Source organism: Empidonax traillii, unplaced genomic scaffold (genome assembly GCF_003031625.1).
Source record: "Empidonax traillii isolate 1590-97213 ecotype Southwest subspecies unplaced genomic scaffold, ASM303162v1 scaffold1333:size133863, whole genome shotgun sequence".
Taxonomy (NCBI): Eukaryota; Metazoa; Chordata; class Aves; order Passeriformes; family Tyrannidae; genus Empidonax; species Empidonax traillii.
The window spans coordinates 91,146-106,897 of record NW_020956526.1 but is presented as its reverse complement, the minus strand read 5'-3'; the positions used below and the strand labels follow the sequence as shown (position 1 = coordinate 106,897).

The 15,752-nt window shown below is 43.1% G+C and overlaps 1 protein-coding gene across 5 annotated transcripts in view; it reads left to right on the top strand.

The window, feature by feature from the left end:
• The window catches only part of LOC114069684 (cadherin EGF LAG seven-pass G-type receptor 1-like), a 79,464-nt gene that overhangs the window by 14,740 nt on the left and 48,972 nt on the right, over positions 1 to 15,752 (top strand). For all 5 annotated transcript variants that reach the window (XM_027906646.1, XM_027906642.1, XM_027906644.1 and 2 more), the window contains exon 4: positions 14,829 to 14,986. In XM_027906646.1, the coding sequence (XP_027762447.1) occupies positions 14,829 to 14,986 (158 nt within the window). The remainder of the gene's footprint in view (positions 1 to 14,828; positions 14,987 to 15,752) is intronic.

Genomic DNA, 15,752 nt, shown 5'->3' with positions numbered 1-15,752 from the left:
CTGTGGGTTCCTCGGCCAAAGCTGATCCTGAAGGGTTATTTACCCGTGCCCGTACAGCTGTGCTGTGGCGCCAGCAGACTTTATTTTTTGAAGTCTGCATCCACAAATCCTCCATACTGTGGATCACTAGTAGTGCCCACAGAGTGGCTGTTGATGCCAGGGGTAGCACTGTGTCTGGGCAAAAACAGCTCCGTATCTGGGAGACCTCAGTGAGCCCCAGTTGCTTGTGTGACCTGAGTGGTGGCTCTCCAGCACTGCTGGACACAGCTTGTGTGCCTTGCTGTGCTCCAGACAGAGCTACGGGCAGCTGAGGGTCTTCAGGATGATGTGGGTTTGGGACTGCTGCCAGCTCAAGTAGACTTGGGATGAAGCTGTTTGCAACAGAGGAACAGGTCCCATCTGCACTTGCCTGGGACTTGAGATGAAATGTAAGAGCAGGGTCATGGAGGAAAAGTCAGGAAGGAAAAAGCAACCCCAGGCCAGGTCAGGGCTTCACTTGATGCTGTTTCTGTAGCTAGTCAGGCAATATGGTGGTCAGAAAGAGGAACGCCATATGGAAGCTCTGTAAATATAAATGTTCAAAGAGGCATAAATTTAGAGATTACCTGCAGATAGTATCGGTCAATGCTCTTACTGTTAAAATAAAACAAAAAACATCTGCAGGTCTGTTCTGAACTACCCCATTTCACTCTCTACACACTCTTTATCTCCATGTGCAATTTTTGTCATGCCCAAGTGTACTGATTTTGTCTGGGGTAGAGTTGACTTTCTTCACAGTAGCTAGTACGGGTTATGCTTTGGATTTGTGTTGAAAGCAGTGCTGATAAGACAGGAAAGTTTTCATTACTGCTGAGAAGTGCTTGCACTGCTTGGCCTTTTCTGCTCCTCAGGCTTCCCCACCAGCAAGGAGGCTGGAGGTGCACAAATAGTTGGGAGGGGACACAGCTGACTCCAGTGGACCACAGAGGTATCCCGTGACTGAAGGGAAGAAGAGGGAAGGGGTGGGTGTTTACAGTGATAGCATTCATCTTCCCAAGTCAATGTTACACATGATGGAGCTCTGCTTTCATGTGTGCACAGCTTTTGCTTTACCTCGTAAATTATCTTTATCTCAACCCACAAGTTTTCTCACTTTTACCCTTCCAATTCTCTCCTCCATCCTATTGTGGGGAAAGTGAGCAAGCAGCTGTGTGTTCTCCAGGCTTAGCTGCTTGCTGGGGTTAAACCACGACACTAAGCAAGAAATAAGCACTTTGCAGTAGGCTGGTGTTCAGCAGCTTCAGGATAAAGACTTTCTACAATGGACAGGAGGAAAGGCCTTGAGATAAAAACTACACTGTTTTCCTGACAAGCTTGGATATGTAAACAGAAGGTTGATGGATTTTGAGTTTGTTGAGTGTTGTTTGTATTTTGGGATCAGGGAGGAGGAGCATCCCCCCATTTTCTGAATTAAGCAGAAAAACCAGCCAGTTTCTTTGGTTGACTTTTTTGCACAGAAGCCTTCCAGATCCCTAGTCCAATGGCAGCTTCTGGTGTAGCAAAAGGAAAAGGGCAGGTAAATGTACAGACTTGACAACCCAATGAACCCATTTTGCTTCCAAGGGAGTCATGAGCAGGGAAGCAGCAGTCTCAGGAAGCAGGAATGGGGAATGTGCAGCAGTCAGTAGGGCCCACCAACAGGTGTAGAGGGGCAGTACACTGCAGCAAGGGTGGCACAAATTCACAGTAGATGTGTCATGTGTCCAGCTGGAGCATGCCTGGCTCATATCAACACCTGCTTCAGCTGACTGCATAGCAAGCATAAGCTCTTGGGTTGTCTTGTACAACCGCTGCATTTTCTCTTACTCTTATGTGCATTATGACTGCCACTCGTTAGCAGAAGTACCTTTAGGATTTTGTTTATAGCAAATCTCTAGGACTCATCACTGCCTTTGTTTTACTAGAGCCTCTGTTTTGATTCTGGGATCTTATGTGATACAACTGCCTTGCAGTGACCAGAGGCAGAGCAAACAGGCATATGCGAAACTTCCCTTTTAAAAACTCAGATCTGTTCTCCCACCCAAGACCCAGGTAGGACCATATTTCACACAGACACAAGTCGCTGGGGTGGTGACAGATACCCTAAAAAGTTAGGGTGAACTGGTGCAGTTGTGGGCAACTGGAAGCTTGGTGGCCACTTGTGATCCCTGCCATGGGCAGGCAGGATGTGTCCTTTGATCCAAGGGCATAAGCACAAATGGCACAGGCAGTCGGAGGCAGTGGGAGTAGTGCCGATCTGTGTTGGAGAGGTTAATGTAGCCCTTTGTTTTGAATAGGGTGGGATGAGCACACCAACCTCTGACGGTCTCCTGCAGAGACAAGCACAAACCCTGCTGGCTACAGCACACGTGCCCCTGTACCAGGTGCCTGTGGAGCTGACAGATATGTTATCTCATTTCCTTCTGAAAACATAGACCCTCTCTGATGATGGCAAGTTCATCTGTTATGGAAATATATTCTGTATTCAGGACTGACAATTGATTTTGCCACTTGGCTTTGGAAAAAAAAAGATAGATATCAACGTTGTAGTGAAACTTGGATTGTGACAGCTGTACCAAAAGACATGCATGACACTGGTAATTGCTTTCTTTCCTATAAAGGGAACTAATTCTTGTTAGAAGTTCTGGGTTCTCACCACCCTGTTTCCCCAGGGCCAACAGGCAAACAGGAGCGTCATGAAGTGGTTCAGCACAGGCTTCCCCGTACCACCCCTCCCCTGAGCTGCCCCTCGAGTGGGAAGCTCCCATTCCAGCACAAACACCTTGTTTGCTCAGCTCTTGGTCTCCCTGCTGAGCCTGCCAAGGAAGCTGCCAGCGCTGTGGGTGATTTATGAGGCAGGCACATGCCTGTAGCTGAATAGGGATTGCCAGTTCCTTGGAGGATCGCCACATAGCTGCCACCAGCTAGGCATAACTTCGAGTCATTGGACCCAGGGTGAAAGACACTGCCCTCATGTATCCAGGACACCATCCAGTATCGTTTACTTCTTAATCTGAACAGTAAGGAAAAGTGGTTGGCAATTAAATTCTTAGATGAGTATTAGATATTACCCCTTGTGTTGGGGAGCACCTCTCACATCAGAGCAGGGTTGCCCCAGCTGAGTACTGAGTTTTGTAACTTGGTTGGAAAAGACAGACCCCAACAGAAGTCAAAGAACTGGAAATGCAATTAGTAGTAAAGGCTGGGTATGACTTGTGCAAATGTCTATCACTGGTGATATCTGAGCAGATGTAATTGTGATCTGAGGGAGAATTTATGAAGTTAATCCTCATGGTGGCTTCCAGACTAATTTGTTAAGGGATTGAGGGAGATTTTCTAAATAAACAATGCACTTGTTGAAGATTATGGTAATGCCACTGTTGATCAGATGCGGGCCCTGCCAGGGTTTAGATTTTGCTGGCTCAGATTGACTTGCTGTGTTTATAGCATCTGTGATCCACACAGACCTGCTCCAGCATTGCTTGGCATTGTGTGATAAAGAAAAACTCAGAACAGTAATTGCAACTGTCAAGCAAACAATGGGTGTGGGGAGGTACTAGAAATACTGAAAACATCATTCAATTAGGAGCAACCTACTTCTCTGGGTATATTTTTCCAGGAAGAAATAGAATTTTGTGGCATTTCTAAACCTAGATTCATAATATTTCTAAAAAATGCCGATATAGCTTTTAAAGGCTCTCTCAAGTGTGCAAGGCAGAAGGCGTTACAGTTTAATGCTTCTTCTTAAAACAAACCACATATTCTTACTGAAGATTTAGCAATATTTCTCCCAATTTTGTCATTTCTGTATCACCCATCTCATTGTGAATATTTAATAGTGGAATGTTACTGCGGGGGTCTAGAGGCCAGTGGTGTTACAGCAAGGAGGAGGTTGTGGATAGTGCTAGCTTCCAACAGAGCATGGTAAACTTCACCAGACATCAATTTGTGCTGGATGCCTTTCCTTCTATGGCATTTTCATGCGCTCAAAAGTTCTGCCTTAGCTCAAGTACAGGAAAGCTCGCGGGACACCAGAACCACAGGGAACATAATCACAGTCAATTCATTAGGTCTAGTTTTGAGCACTTAGCTGTACTTACCTGTGTAAGTGTGGGGCCTCTTCTTCACACAGAAAGTTACCAGGGTTTCCTCAGTTATACATAGAAGAAAAAGAATTCAAGGGAAAAAGTCACTTTGTTTACTAACCAAAATTTTAAGCGGCATCCTGAGAGACAGGTGTGTTCAATTTACTTTTCAACTCAAAATGTCAAGGAATTTTGACTGAATTTTGACTTGGATTACCAAGATGGTTAACCAGAAGGAGGTTCTGGTAGTTTTCACAACTTTCTTACAAGAAGAGAAATTACTGTGTCAGCAGAGTGTTGTGCTTTTTGGTGGGCAGGCTTGTATACTGGTGAAGCATGTGGTAGGTAGTGCTGGAGGCAAATGTGCAAGATGAGGGTATGAGGAATTTGTAGCTATGCATTTGTATTACTTACCTATACTATGTATTTTTGGTGCTAGTGGACATGGCCATTAAAAAAACCTAGCAATTAAAAGTACAAGCGGCTAGAGGAAGGGAAAGAAATTAGATTTTTCATTGCTGAATGCATATGAGCATTTTAGATTTAAAGTTCAAAATGTTTTTCTAGTCAAACACATAAAATATGTTCCTTGTGTCTGAATGCAAAAGATGTCATTTCCCACATGTTCAGAACTCAATTTTTAAAATGCCATGAGAAAAGGTAATCTCAGAAAAAATAGTTCAGTTTATGAGTCATTTCCTGGCTTTCTGGCTGATGATTCAGAGACTCACATCCTTGCTGAGGTCAAATTCATCCTCTTCCACCCAAATCCAGAAGATCATCAATGAAAATCCTAGTCTAGGTAAGACCATGGATTTGCTATATAGAAACTGAAGCTTGACAGATTCTGATAGGATACAATATATAATTATAATTTATATGATAGGCAATATCATTAATAGCGAAGGTGTATCATCTTCATGATAATCTGCTCACAGTTTTGATAGTCTCACTGTCCCTTGAAATCTTTAATCAATTTTTATAAGGGAAAATTTTTGCTTGGATGCAAGTCGTGTTATTAAGCAGGACTCACTAAGTGATGTTCTGTGGTTATATAAAGCAAAAGACTGATCAGATGAGAACAAGAGTGCCTTCCATCCAGAAAATGTGGCAGAATCCTCCTCGCCTTGATCTCCCACCTGTAATATTGCAGTTGGGAAGCCTAGAGCTTAGAGCAGGAGAAAGAAATGTTGCTGCACATTTGCCCTGTTCGTAGATTCTTTCATGGCATATACCACTCCCTCAGTGGGACTTTGGTCTGGCTAGCCTGTGACAACCATTTACATTCCTAACATCTCCTGCAAAGCACTGAAGGACTGCCTGGCTAATATTTGCTTTTTCTTGGTCTTTCTTGAATGTGATTGCAGAGCTCTTGCAGGTGTTAGTTGGTGTAAAGGGGTGGGAGGTGGGCAGCTGATCTGCCCTTGCAGAACAGGCACACGTGAGCCTGGATTTTAAAAGCCCCTCCCTGCAATTCTACCGATATTTATTCATGTGGACTTCAATTAGTTGTAATTGGTTTTGTTGTTTTTTTGTTTGGGTTGGTTTTTTGTTTTTTTCCTGGTAGAGAGTAAGTGCAAAGTGATTGATATCTGGGAAAGGAAATCAGGATTTGGCTGTGGAGCAACATTCCATTGTCTTGACACAAAATAACAAATAACTCGACTCTAAATCTGTGTCTCGGGAAATTAAAGTGTAAAGGAGTGAAAGTCATTCGGAGGTCATTGAGATGTAAAGTGTGACCTGCTCTCCAGGCCTGAGTAGCTCAGCTCTCAGTGACAGCTTTGAGAAATCTCTCAGGCGACTGGGGAAGAGAGAGCAAGCTCGTACCCAGTGCCTGGCTCTTTCCCTCCCCTGCCTGCTTTTGGAAGCGTTGTTCTCACAGAGTTTGCAAACACCACCTGAAAACACTGGTCGTTGTGGTGGTGATTTTATATGCAAACACAAATAGTAACTTTCCAGAAACCACCCACAGGTTTTTCACTCTGCCAGTGACAGTAGGGACCATGTCTTGACAAAACCAGTCTGAGCCCCTGCTCTTTTGGAAGCCTCATCTTTGGCAAGGCTGTTCAGTACTTACTCCTCTCACTCCTGAGTTTTAAAAGGATTTACTCGTTGTACCCATTTACTGCCACTGTACATCTGTGCCCACCCCACACCTGAACTGAGTGTCAGCTGTGTGGCTTTCCTCCTGGTGTGGGGCTCTCAGGTCACCCTGGGGAACTTGGCACCCAGTGGTGCTCCTTGAGCCTGTGTTTGCTCAAGCCATCTGACACCTCTGCACGGCAAAAATCTGCAGACATTTAATGGCACCTCCCAAAATGGTGATTTTCAGCTCTTTCTGAAGGCTGAGGAGATGCAAGGGCCCTCCAAGAGAGCTGGCAGATTCTGAATGACCCTTGGCTCACCTTAAGGCCCTGAGGACAGTGGTTGAAGGCTACGCTGTGCAGCCCAGCCTGGCAAGGGCTTCTGCAAAGCCAGTGGAGTCATTGAAATGGCACCTCAGGAATTTGGCGCAAGTTCTTTGAAGTACACTCTTATCTCCATTTAATCATGCAGTAAATCTACAGTAGCTTGCTGATTTGCAAGTAACTTTTCAGGTATTACACATCTGTCTGTGTAGTGAGAGGAAGCAGCACTTTGCAATCACCTGCCCATGCAAGGCTCTGTGTGTACCACGGAACCCTTGCACAGATCCAGCCATGGAGGCAGGGGGGAAGCCCATGGAAAAGTGTGGATTTTATAGACTGAAATTATCTACATTATCTACACTAAGCAACAGTTTGCTTGGCAGTCTGTCACTAGGGATGCCTCTGGGAAGGAGTTAGTTGCTGACATGTTGTGCTATATCTAGGTATTTTTTGGACTCTGAGAACAACAAGATTCACATCCTGGATGCAAAATTATGGTGTAAAACATACAAGATTTATATAAAGCCAAAGATATTTGAGAATGGTACTTTGTTAGGTAGATAGGGACAAATGGCAAAGAGAGAAGGGTTTGCTAAAGTGGGAGAAGACAGCATGTGAAGGAGAACAAGGATGTTCTTCCAGCATCCTTCAGATGCTCTTCCCTCCCAGTTCTCCAAGAATGCTGGAAGAGCATCCTTGTTGGAGTAAGGGAAGGAAGCAGCTAAATAAGAAGAAAAAGGGTTCAGAGGGCAGGAGAGGTCGGGGAGAAGGCACATCAGCCTCAGGGGCAGATCAGAAGGGAGGAGAGGACTGCAGAGGGTGGACAAGGGCACCCCTAGCAGCAGACCACCATGGTTAGTGGTGTCTCCCACAGGGAAAGCTGAATGTTGTCTTGAGGAGTGAGCATGGTCTCTTTACAGGCAAAACAGGTCCTTCTTGTTGTATCACCGATTCAGCATCAAAGAGCTGAGAAGCATCTGGGAATACACATTTGAGGATAAAATTTCTGTTGGCAGACAGGGGAAACTCTTTCTTCCCATCGGCCCTACAGCAGCCCTTGACAAAAGTAATCAAATCTAAGAATATACCCTTTGCAGTAGCTGGATGATGTTTGTGAAGATACTGGTCACAGTGTGGAGGCAAGGAGCACATCTGGACACTGTGTCTCTGTGACAGTGGCTTTTCACAGCATCACTATGCCACTGACCACATGTTGGGACAGGAGGGCTGCTCCTCATCTGTGCCCTGCCACTGAGAGAGCAGCAGCAATTCAGGCAGTGCCATTCATTGGTGCCAGGTCTCATAGCTGTGCCTAAAGCACCCTGCTTTGAATATCAAAGTTTAGCCTCTGGATGCAGCCTGAAGGAGATAAGAAATGAGGCCAGTAAAACTCGCTTGACTTTGTGGCTCAGCCCGGATCCTGAGGATTGGTGTTGCAGGGCGTTTCTCTAGGAAAAGGAACTGGTCTGGTGGCTTTTCAGGATTTGCATTTTTGACTCACTGATGGGAAGCTTTCTTTTTAGTTTTCCTTTTCACTGTCACAGGTTCTCATGTTTCTGTACAGACTTGAGCCAAGTTTGTATAAAGAAATGCCATTAAAATATTCAGTGAATAAAGGGGATACATGCATCAAAGAAGTAAAGGGGTTTATGTGAAATGATTTGTCCTGCCTTTCCCTGGTGACTAATCGGGATATGTAAAAGATTTGCTGTTCTTCACACCTCCTATTTTAAAAGTGCTCTGGAAATCTCTAGAGGGGAACTCTCAAAAACAAGGATTAACATTAGTGGTTTATCTAATCTGGCCTAATTTGGAGTTTTACGATTGATCAGAGTGATCTGCAAGTCCACTCTGAGCTTCTCCGGCATTTCCTGGTCTGTCCCCCGGGACTGCAAGGACGGTGCTTTCCCTGTTTATTTTTTTCCTGTTTATTTATTTATTTTCCTTGCGGGGGGGCCGGGCTCAGGCAGCTTGCCCGGGGAGACCGCCGCCGCCGCGGGCCCTTAATGAGCTTTTTGACCACTGAAGCAGCACAGCATCGCCTGGGAATCGGAGGGGTTTCTCCTTTCGCCGCGTCAGATCGCAGGGCAGGGGCCGGCGGGTTAACGAAAGAGCGGGGCGGCTGGCGGGCTGCCTAATGAGCGCCGGGGAACCGGGCAGGGGGGACCCCGCCGGCGGACAGAGCCCCGGCAACAGCCTCCAGCGGGACACGATGCCAGTTGCTCCATTTTTTTCCCATTATTACTCTAGCTGGGAGCGTTAGAAAGGGAAGAGCCCCAAAGGGTATGATTGTGAGGCATTTTCCACCTAGCACTTTTGAGGGTGGTGGGTTCTGGAACTGGCACATTAAGAATGCATAAGAGAGCTTTTTTGGTATTAAAAAAATAACTAGGAAACAGATTCTTTTTAACCTTTAAACGCTCCAAACAGCCAATAAATCATTAGCTACTGATTAACAAAAACAGAAGGGTAACTTATTGTCTGGTAAGCAAACTCTTGGAATCACTGAAAGGCTGGCACTGGCTTCAGGATTGCTTTTCTTCTTTCACATTTGCACTTATTAAAAAGACAAACAAGGGCAAGCTCTGCATATTAAGCTATGCCATGCAAAGCATTTTGCTAAAACACTAACTTTCTAAAATAGATAGATTTTTAATGTGTTTGCTGAACTAAGCAAATGCATTATTTACACTCTGCAGCATCCTGTCTGTCCCTCAAAACCAGGTCTCCTCGTGCCAAGCATAACGAGGTAGGTTGTGTCTCATCTGCAAGCATTCCCAGTTTGTGTTCTCTAGGTCTTGGCCATACTTACAGTCTGCTTGCTGCTGAATCGTCTCCTCAGTTCCTTCAAAAGACTTAATGGGGTGACTAAAGCAGCGGAAGACCTCCTAGCCGAGATCTGGGCTGGAGAGCACAGCTTTTAATTCAGTCTGAGTTCAGGAAATATCCATGATATTGGAACACTCTCTCCCATGGCCAACCAAAACCACTCACGCTCTGTGAGAAAAGTCAAGTGGCATTTTTTTATCTATGAATGGAAGTTGGAAAAAAGTGTTCTGGTAGAAGAAAAGTTTGTGAGACTTTTGGAAAAGACTATTATCTTGCAGATTAACTTATGGAAGGGTGAGATCCAGGAATCTGAGTGTCAGCACTGCTGCTGGTTGACTAAAGAAACATTTGCACTTCACAGTATTACTATTACATGTACAGTATCCAAAAATTGGACTATTTGCTTAAACCTCTCCAACAATTTTGCATCCTGACTTTTGGAAACAGTAGAATATACAATGTAAAAGTACAACAGTTAAGTATTTAAGACAAGCTTTCCACTGTCCGTTAATCTATATGTCTATTCCATTCACTGTGCATCATTAGACCATCTGTGTCTTTAATAAGTAACTATGTGGGCTCTCACAGTTTAAATATTTACTTTAACATAACAAGAGAATCCACATGAAACTGAGATACATGAGAATATCCATGTCGGATGTTTTAAGTGGAATGGGAGTGGATTTGTGTAGTAGGTTTGCAAACTATAAACAGATGTGTTTTGATGACCTGCTCTCCTTTATCTGGTCTCCATTTATAAAACACAAGTTCACAGATTAAGCTTCTCAGGGTTTTCCATGCACTTGAGAGAATCTACAGTGTTTCTTGCTGTTGGAGTTGTGGTGAGAAGTTCAAACTTTGCTCTGTACTTGGTTTTCATGAAAATCGGATTTGGCATTGCTGGTAAAATACCTCCACAGTGGCGTTCTCTCAGTACGACAACAGGTGGCCGAAGGGAATTCCATGTCCCTTTGTAGCTTGAGGAGGTCACTCCTGCAGGTCACTGCTGAGGACAGCAGATGAGTCTCACTGTTGTCTCCGCTATGGTCAGAAAGGGACCTTCAGTTTTCAGAAGTCTTTCCTGTAGTTGCAGTCTGCCTGTGACTCTGCCTGGGCAAGTATGAATGTCATGGGTTAGACATGAGATTGGAGATTGTTACTCATAGATCAGAACCACTAATCTCCTTCATGAAAGTTCAGTGAGGCAAAGTTAAGGTTTGCCTTTTTAGGTACTATTTTTGCCAACTTTAGGTACTAATTGCCATAATTTCAAGAACATAAATGTGGTTCATCTTGTTTTACAGATATAGAGAAAAAGTTGGTGGGTTCTGCTATCACATGGGTATCCTGAGACACGGCTGCTTCTTTCTCTTTTCCAAGTGCCTCTGTATGTGATTATAACAAGAAAACACAAGAGTCAGTATAACAAACAAAATGAATTTCAATATGGGGTGCACAGAATGTCTGAGGAATCACTACCTGATGGTGATGAAACACTGCAACACTCGGAGCTGCTTTTTATTCCTGTTCGAGTCCAGGAATAATCCGCTTCTTTCATAGTTTGTTTAAGGGAGACCAAGTTCTCCCTCTGGCGCTGCTTGGTACCTCATCTTGCTACTCAGTTTTACAGCATGTGGTCTTTGAAGTTTGAATCCCAAGCTCTTTCTGGACAAGCCCTAACTGAAAAGGCAGCCTTTAGCATTAGGTAGCAAAAGATAAATTTTCAGCCCCATGAGCAGGAACTCAGTTACATGACTTGCATTACTATTAATGGGGGTCATGCTGGTAAATTCCTGTACACCACATTGCACATTTACTCATGAGTGCAGAATTGGCACAGCTAATGAAACTTGCCTTTCGTCTAGCGTGGTGTTTCAGGAGATGAGTCTGACAGGCAGAAAGGACTGCGAAGTACCTAGATGAAAGTCTGGCTTTTAACTCCTTGAACATATTTCCAGAAAATAATAGTGTGAGTTAATGCTGGTTAGTGTTAGCTGTTCCTCCTGTTAGGGATCAGTCTTGCTCCAATAGGGCTTCATCAAGGCAAAGATCATGCCTGAAATGTAAATCTGTGTGCTGTCAGTGCTGGTAATTCACTTTCTTGTGCATTTTCCAAGTACTGCTTACTCTTACTTATTTTCTTCCAAACATAGGCCAGTCCTCTGCTAACACCAGCTTCTATAATCATAAACAAGCTAAGTTATTTTTTATAATTTTCATCCCTGCTACTTTCCCAAAGATGATCCCTCCTATGGATGAGCATCACCTGGTGATTTCCAGCCTACGTTATTCATGGGCATCTCATATCCCTTTGTTCTTTTAGTGAGTCCATTGCAGTGATTGCATCTTCTCATATCCAAAACCCTTACTCAGCCTTTACTTTACTAGAGTAAACAAGCCAAGGCCATTTTGCCTGTTTGATTAGGTAAGCTTTGCATTGCTCTGGCTGCCGTTCTGTGCACTTGGTGTAGTTGGAAGGTATTTTTAATAAATGAAATCAGAATTGCCCACAATATTCTATCCTGTTCAGTGTCATGAAATTTCCCTAATGTGCATCTATGCAACAACGCAGTGTTGCATTTTAATCTCACCATGATTCCTAATTGTTTTGTAATCAACTAGTAGGGATTTTTTTCTTCTTTTCCATCATTTAGTGCTGATTGTCTTTGAGTCTGCAAGAGGAATTCTTGTCACTAGATCCCAAGTTTCATGTTGTGGGATTAATTCTCTTTTTTGCATGCAACTGTTTTAATGCATGATGTTCTAAATATTCTTTACATCACCAGCAACCTATATTTAGTATTAATCAAAATATTAAATGAAGAAAATCCATTTAATGATTCAATTCTGAAGGAGCTCGTAACTTAGGCTTCCTCTGTTCCACTCTTTTATTTATTTCACATTATTTCAGTTATAAAGTGTTCCCTATGCTAGCTGTTGAGAAGATGAGTAGTGTAGTACTTATTTTGAGTCCTTGTCCCATTAAATCACTCAGAAAATCTCTCTTTCCGTTCCCAACATATTCTTCCATTTTGGTAAAAAGCCCATTCCATCAAATGAGCCTGTTAATGTGGTTGGAAAATCAGTATATGTTTGAACTAAGTATGACCTGAACTGCCAAAATGTTTCTTTTTCTTCATTGAAATATTCCCTTTCTTCTTTATCACCTTATGATTCTGTGTGGTCATCAGAGCTGAAGAGATCTGCACTGCAATGAACAGCCAACATCTAGAGAAACATTTTGCAGTTTCTATGTTAAATAAAAGTAGGAAAAAAAATCAATTTTCCACTGCAGCTAGTGACTGTGAAGGAGCAGCTGCAAACTGCTGAGTCTCATCAGGTTGCAATCGTGATTAACATTGGGCAGATCCCCCCTGCTGCGAGAATAAATACCCAGCCTTTGTCAAGGCTCCCATGTAAGAAACAATAGATTATTTCAGTGAAGCACAAGAACATAAATGTTAATCGAATCATTCCTTCGAATGAATAGAAGTAGCACCCAGAATGTAAACATTTTAATTTTGGAAGGGAAGGTCTGTCTGCCTGTCGGTTGGTTAATTTTCTATGTATTTTTTCATTTACTCTGAAAAGCTGCTCACTAACATTGCCATCATTGCATACAATAACATTTTCAGCACTGAAAATACATATGCTTCCTGTCTTTCCAAGCTAGGCAGTGGTAAAGTCCAGGGAGTATCGGAAAAAATAAAATCAGCTTTAATATCACTCAAGAGAGGTCAAAACCTTTTACTGAATAACTGCCAAACTATGTGATCACATTAGTTCTTGGTAGAGGAAATGGAACATACTTTCCAACTGGAATTGACACCAGGAAACATATTTTAAAAATGTTTTTATACATCAGGATAATTGCCCTTAAAAATGAATCTGTCTCTCTTTACAGATGATGAAAGTGGTTTTAAGTATTTTAACAAATTTGTGTGTGTATAAGCAAAACATAAAGAAGTGATTTATCCCCTTACTGCTTCCTTGCTCGCTGTACAAATATGGAATTTCAGAAGGCAGTTGAGCAATACATGTTTTAAAGCGAGCGCACAGCAAACTACAGTGTGATGCCCAACCATCTTCATTTTCATGTGGTTACAACTCAATAACACATAAAAATATGTTTTGGCTTTCAGTTGTGCTGTGTGTCTGGTCAGATCCTGCAGACTTCACTCCAGTGAAGGGTATCCATTTACCCCCAGAGGAACAGCAGCAAAGCCAGTGGAGTTCAGCTCGTTGCTTCTCTTGTACCCATAATGTCCTCAGAGATCCTGCACCAGTGGTAGATGAGGAATCCTTAGCTCTATATGAACACTGAACTTGGAAAAGGTTTTCCTAAAGAATTCGCTAGTTCTTCACCGAGGCTGCTATGCTACTTTTATATGTGCACCCTTTTTTAACAGTCATAATGCACTTCTCCACTGGATGGATCTGTCTCTTGAGTTTCTGCACAGCAGATATCATCTCCTGCCAGTCATGCTGGGATACATCTTGTCAGTTACAAAATCAGTGGAGATGAAGAATGTGTTTGTGGTAGAGGCACAGAACTTGGATGGTTGGGATGGAATTCCTGGTGGTCCCATAGGCTTTCCTGTCTGTTGAGATCACTGAATTTCCCCAGGTGTTGGTAGGTGCTGACGTGGGGACAACAACAACTGACAGCAGGTGCTTGGCAGAGTGAGCCAGAAACAGTGAAGGTGTGAAGCTGAGTGTGATAATTCTGGTTTTGTGACCCATGTTCACCAGGGCATGTTGTGATTGGGTGGGCAGGAGTTTGCTACTGCCTGGGAGAAACCACAGATGAGGGAAAGCCACAGCTTTTATTGCCTCTGTAAAACACTTTTTTTTTTTCCCATCTCCCACGCTGCACCTGCGATGTTGGTCTGTGTGCCTGGACCAAAGTGTCTGCATAAGCAAGCACATTCCTATCCATTATTTTTGATTGTCCAGCTCTACAGACCACTGTCTCTGTTCTCCTGTGACTAGAAACTGGGGACTTCTCAGAAGGCTCAGCAATGGGCAGTGGTATTTCCTGCGCTCCATCCTGTAGCTGGAACAAACAGGCTTCAGCTAAGCTCCCTCCCAGTCATCAGACAACCTCTCACTACAACCTTTAAAGGGGCCTGAGCTCAGTTTCTGGCAGACCTGACAGAGTACACCCATCAGAGAAAATTTGATTTAAGCCTTTAGCTTCACTTATAATATTACATCATTTTAGGGTTTTCATTCATTTGAGGTGAAGAGGTGCAAAGTGAAGACAATTTATTACATTTTACTATGCAGAAGTGGGGAAACACCTCTTTGGGATTTTTCCTTGCCTAAATGTTATAGGATAGCTCAACTTCTGCTTTCTCTTTACGTATTGTACTTTTGTCCCCTTTGGGGGGTAGTGAGAAGTATATTGTCGAGCTGACTGAACCAGCATTTAAATCCCATGTGTATGTAGCACTGTATGACATGTGCCATTTATATTTTGAAGCCAAACATTGGCCGATTAGGAATTCCCCATGGGCCTTCTGGAGAGAAAGTGGCTGTGGTGACTGTGGACGACTGTGACACAGCAGTGGCTGTGCGCTTTGGGAGCCTCATTGGAAACTACACCTGTGCTGCCCAGGGGACTCAGACTGGCTCAAAGAAGTAAGGATTCCTCATATTTGTGTTTTCCACTCATTCTCTTCTTCTTCTAGTGGAGAATCAACAGGATGCAATTAACCACTAAGCACTAAGCGATTACCCAGTAAGTTGGAAAGGCAGATATGATGTAACAAGAAAAAGTAACAAGGTTTAGTTTGGGAGATGGAATTTGTTGGAGGCTACTAGAAGGGTCAGTATACCAAATTCCTTCTAAAATTAAAAACCAAAAACAGGAAAAAAAAGAGCTGAAGGTCAGTGCATCTACTTGGTGTGAAAATGTAGACAGAAGGACAAGTAAAGTGTCAGACTTTTTTAATGAAGGAGATAGCTGAAGAGCTTATTACTGTCATAATTTAAGTTTATAGTCCTATCTTAAAAGGAAATAGACATAAAGGATACACAGAAAAGGGCATTGAAAATCATTAGGTGTGAAAAAAGGTTTCCTGAGAGGAAAGACCAAAAAACATTAGTACTTTTGAATGTAAAGAGAAGATGAACAGTAAGCAACATAGAGGGGATATAAAGTAATGAGTGATGAGTGATAGAGGAAAGACCAGTGGTGCTCTAATCCGAAAAGAAGGGCACACTAAAAATTGGGGCTAATTCAAACTGACCAGATGATACACTTCTCGCACAGTGTGGAGTAATTTATTAGAACCTGCACCCACTAAGTGTAATTAAGACTAGGATTTTCAGAAGCTTTTAAAGGGGTTGGCACTATATAACAATTAAGTCATTATATAAAAACGTACAGCATCACAGCCTTTGT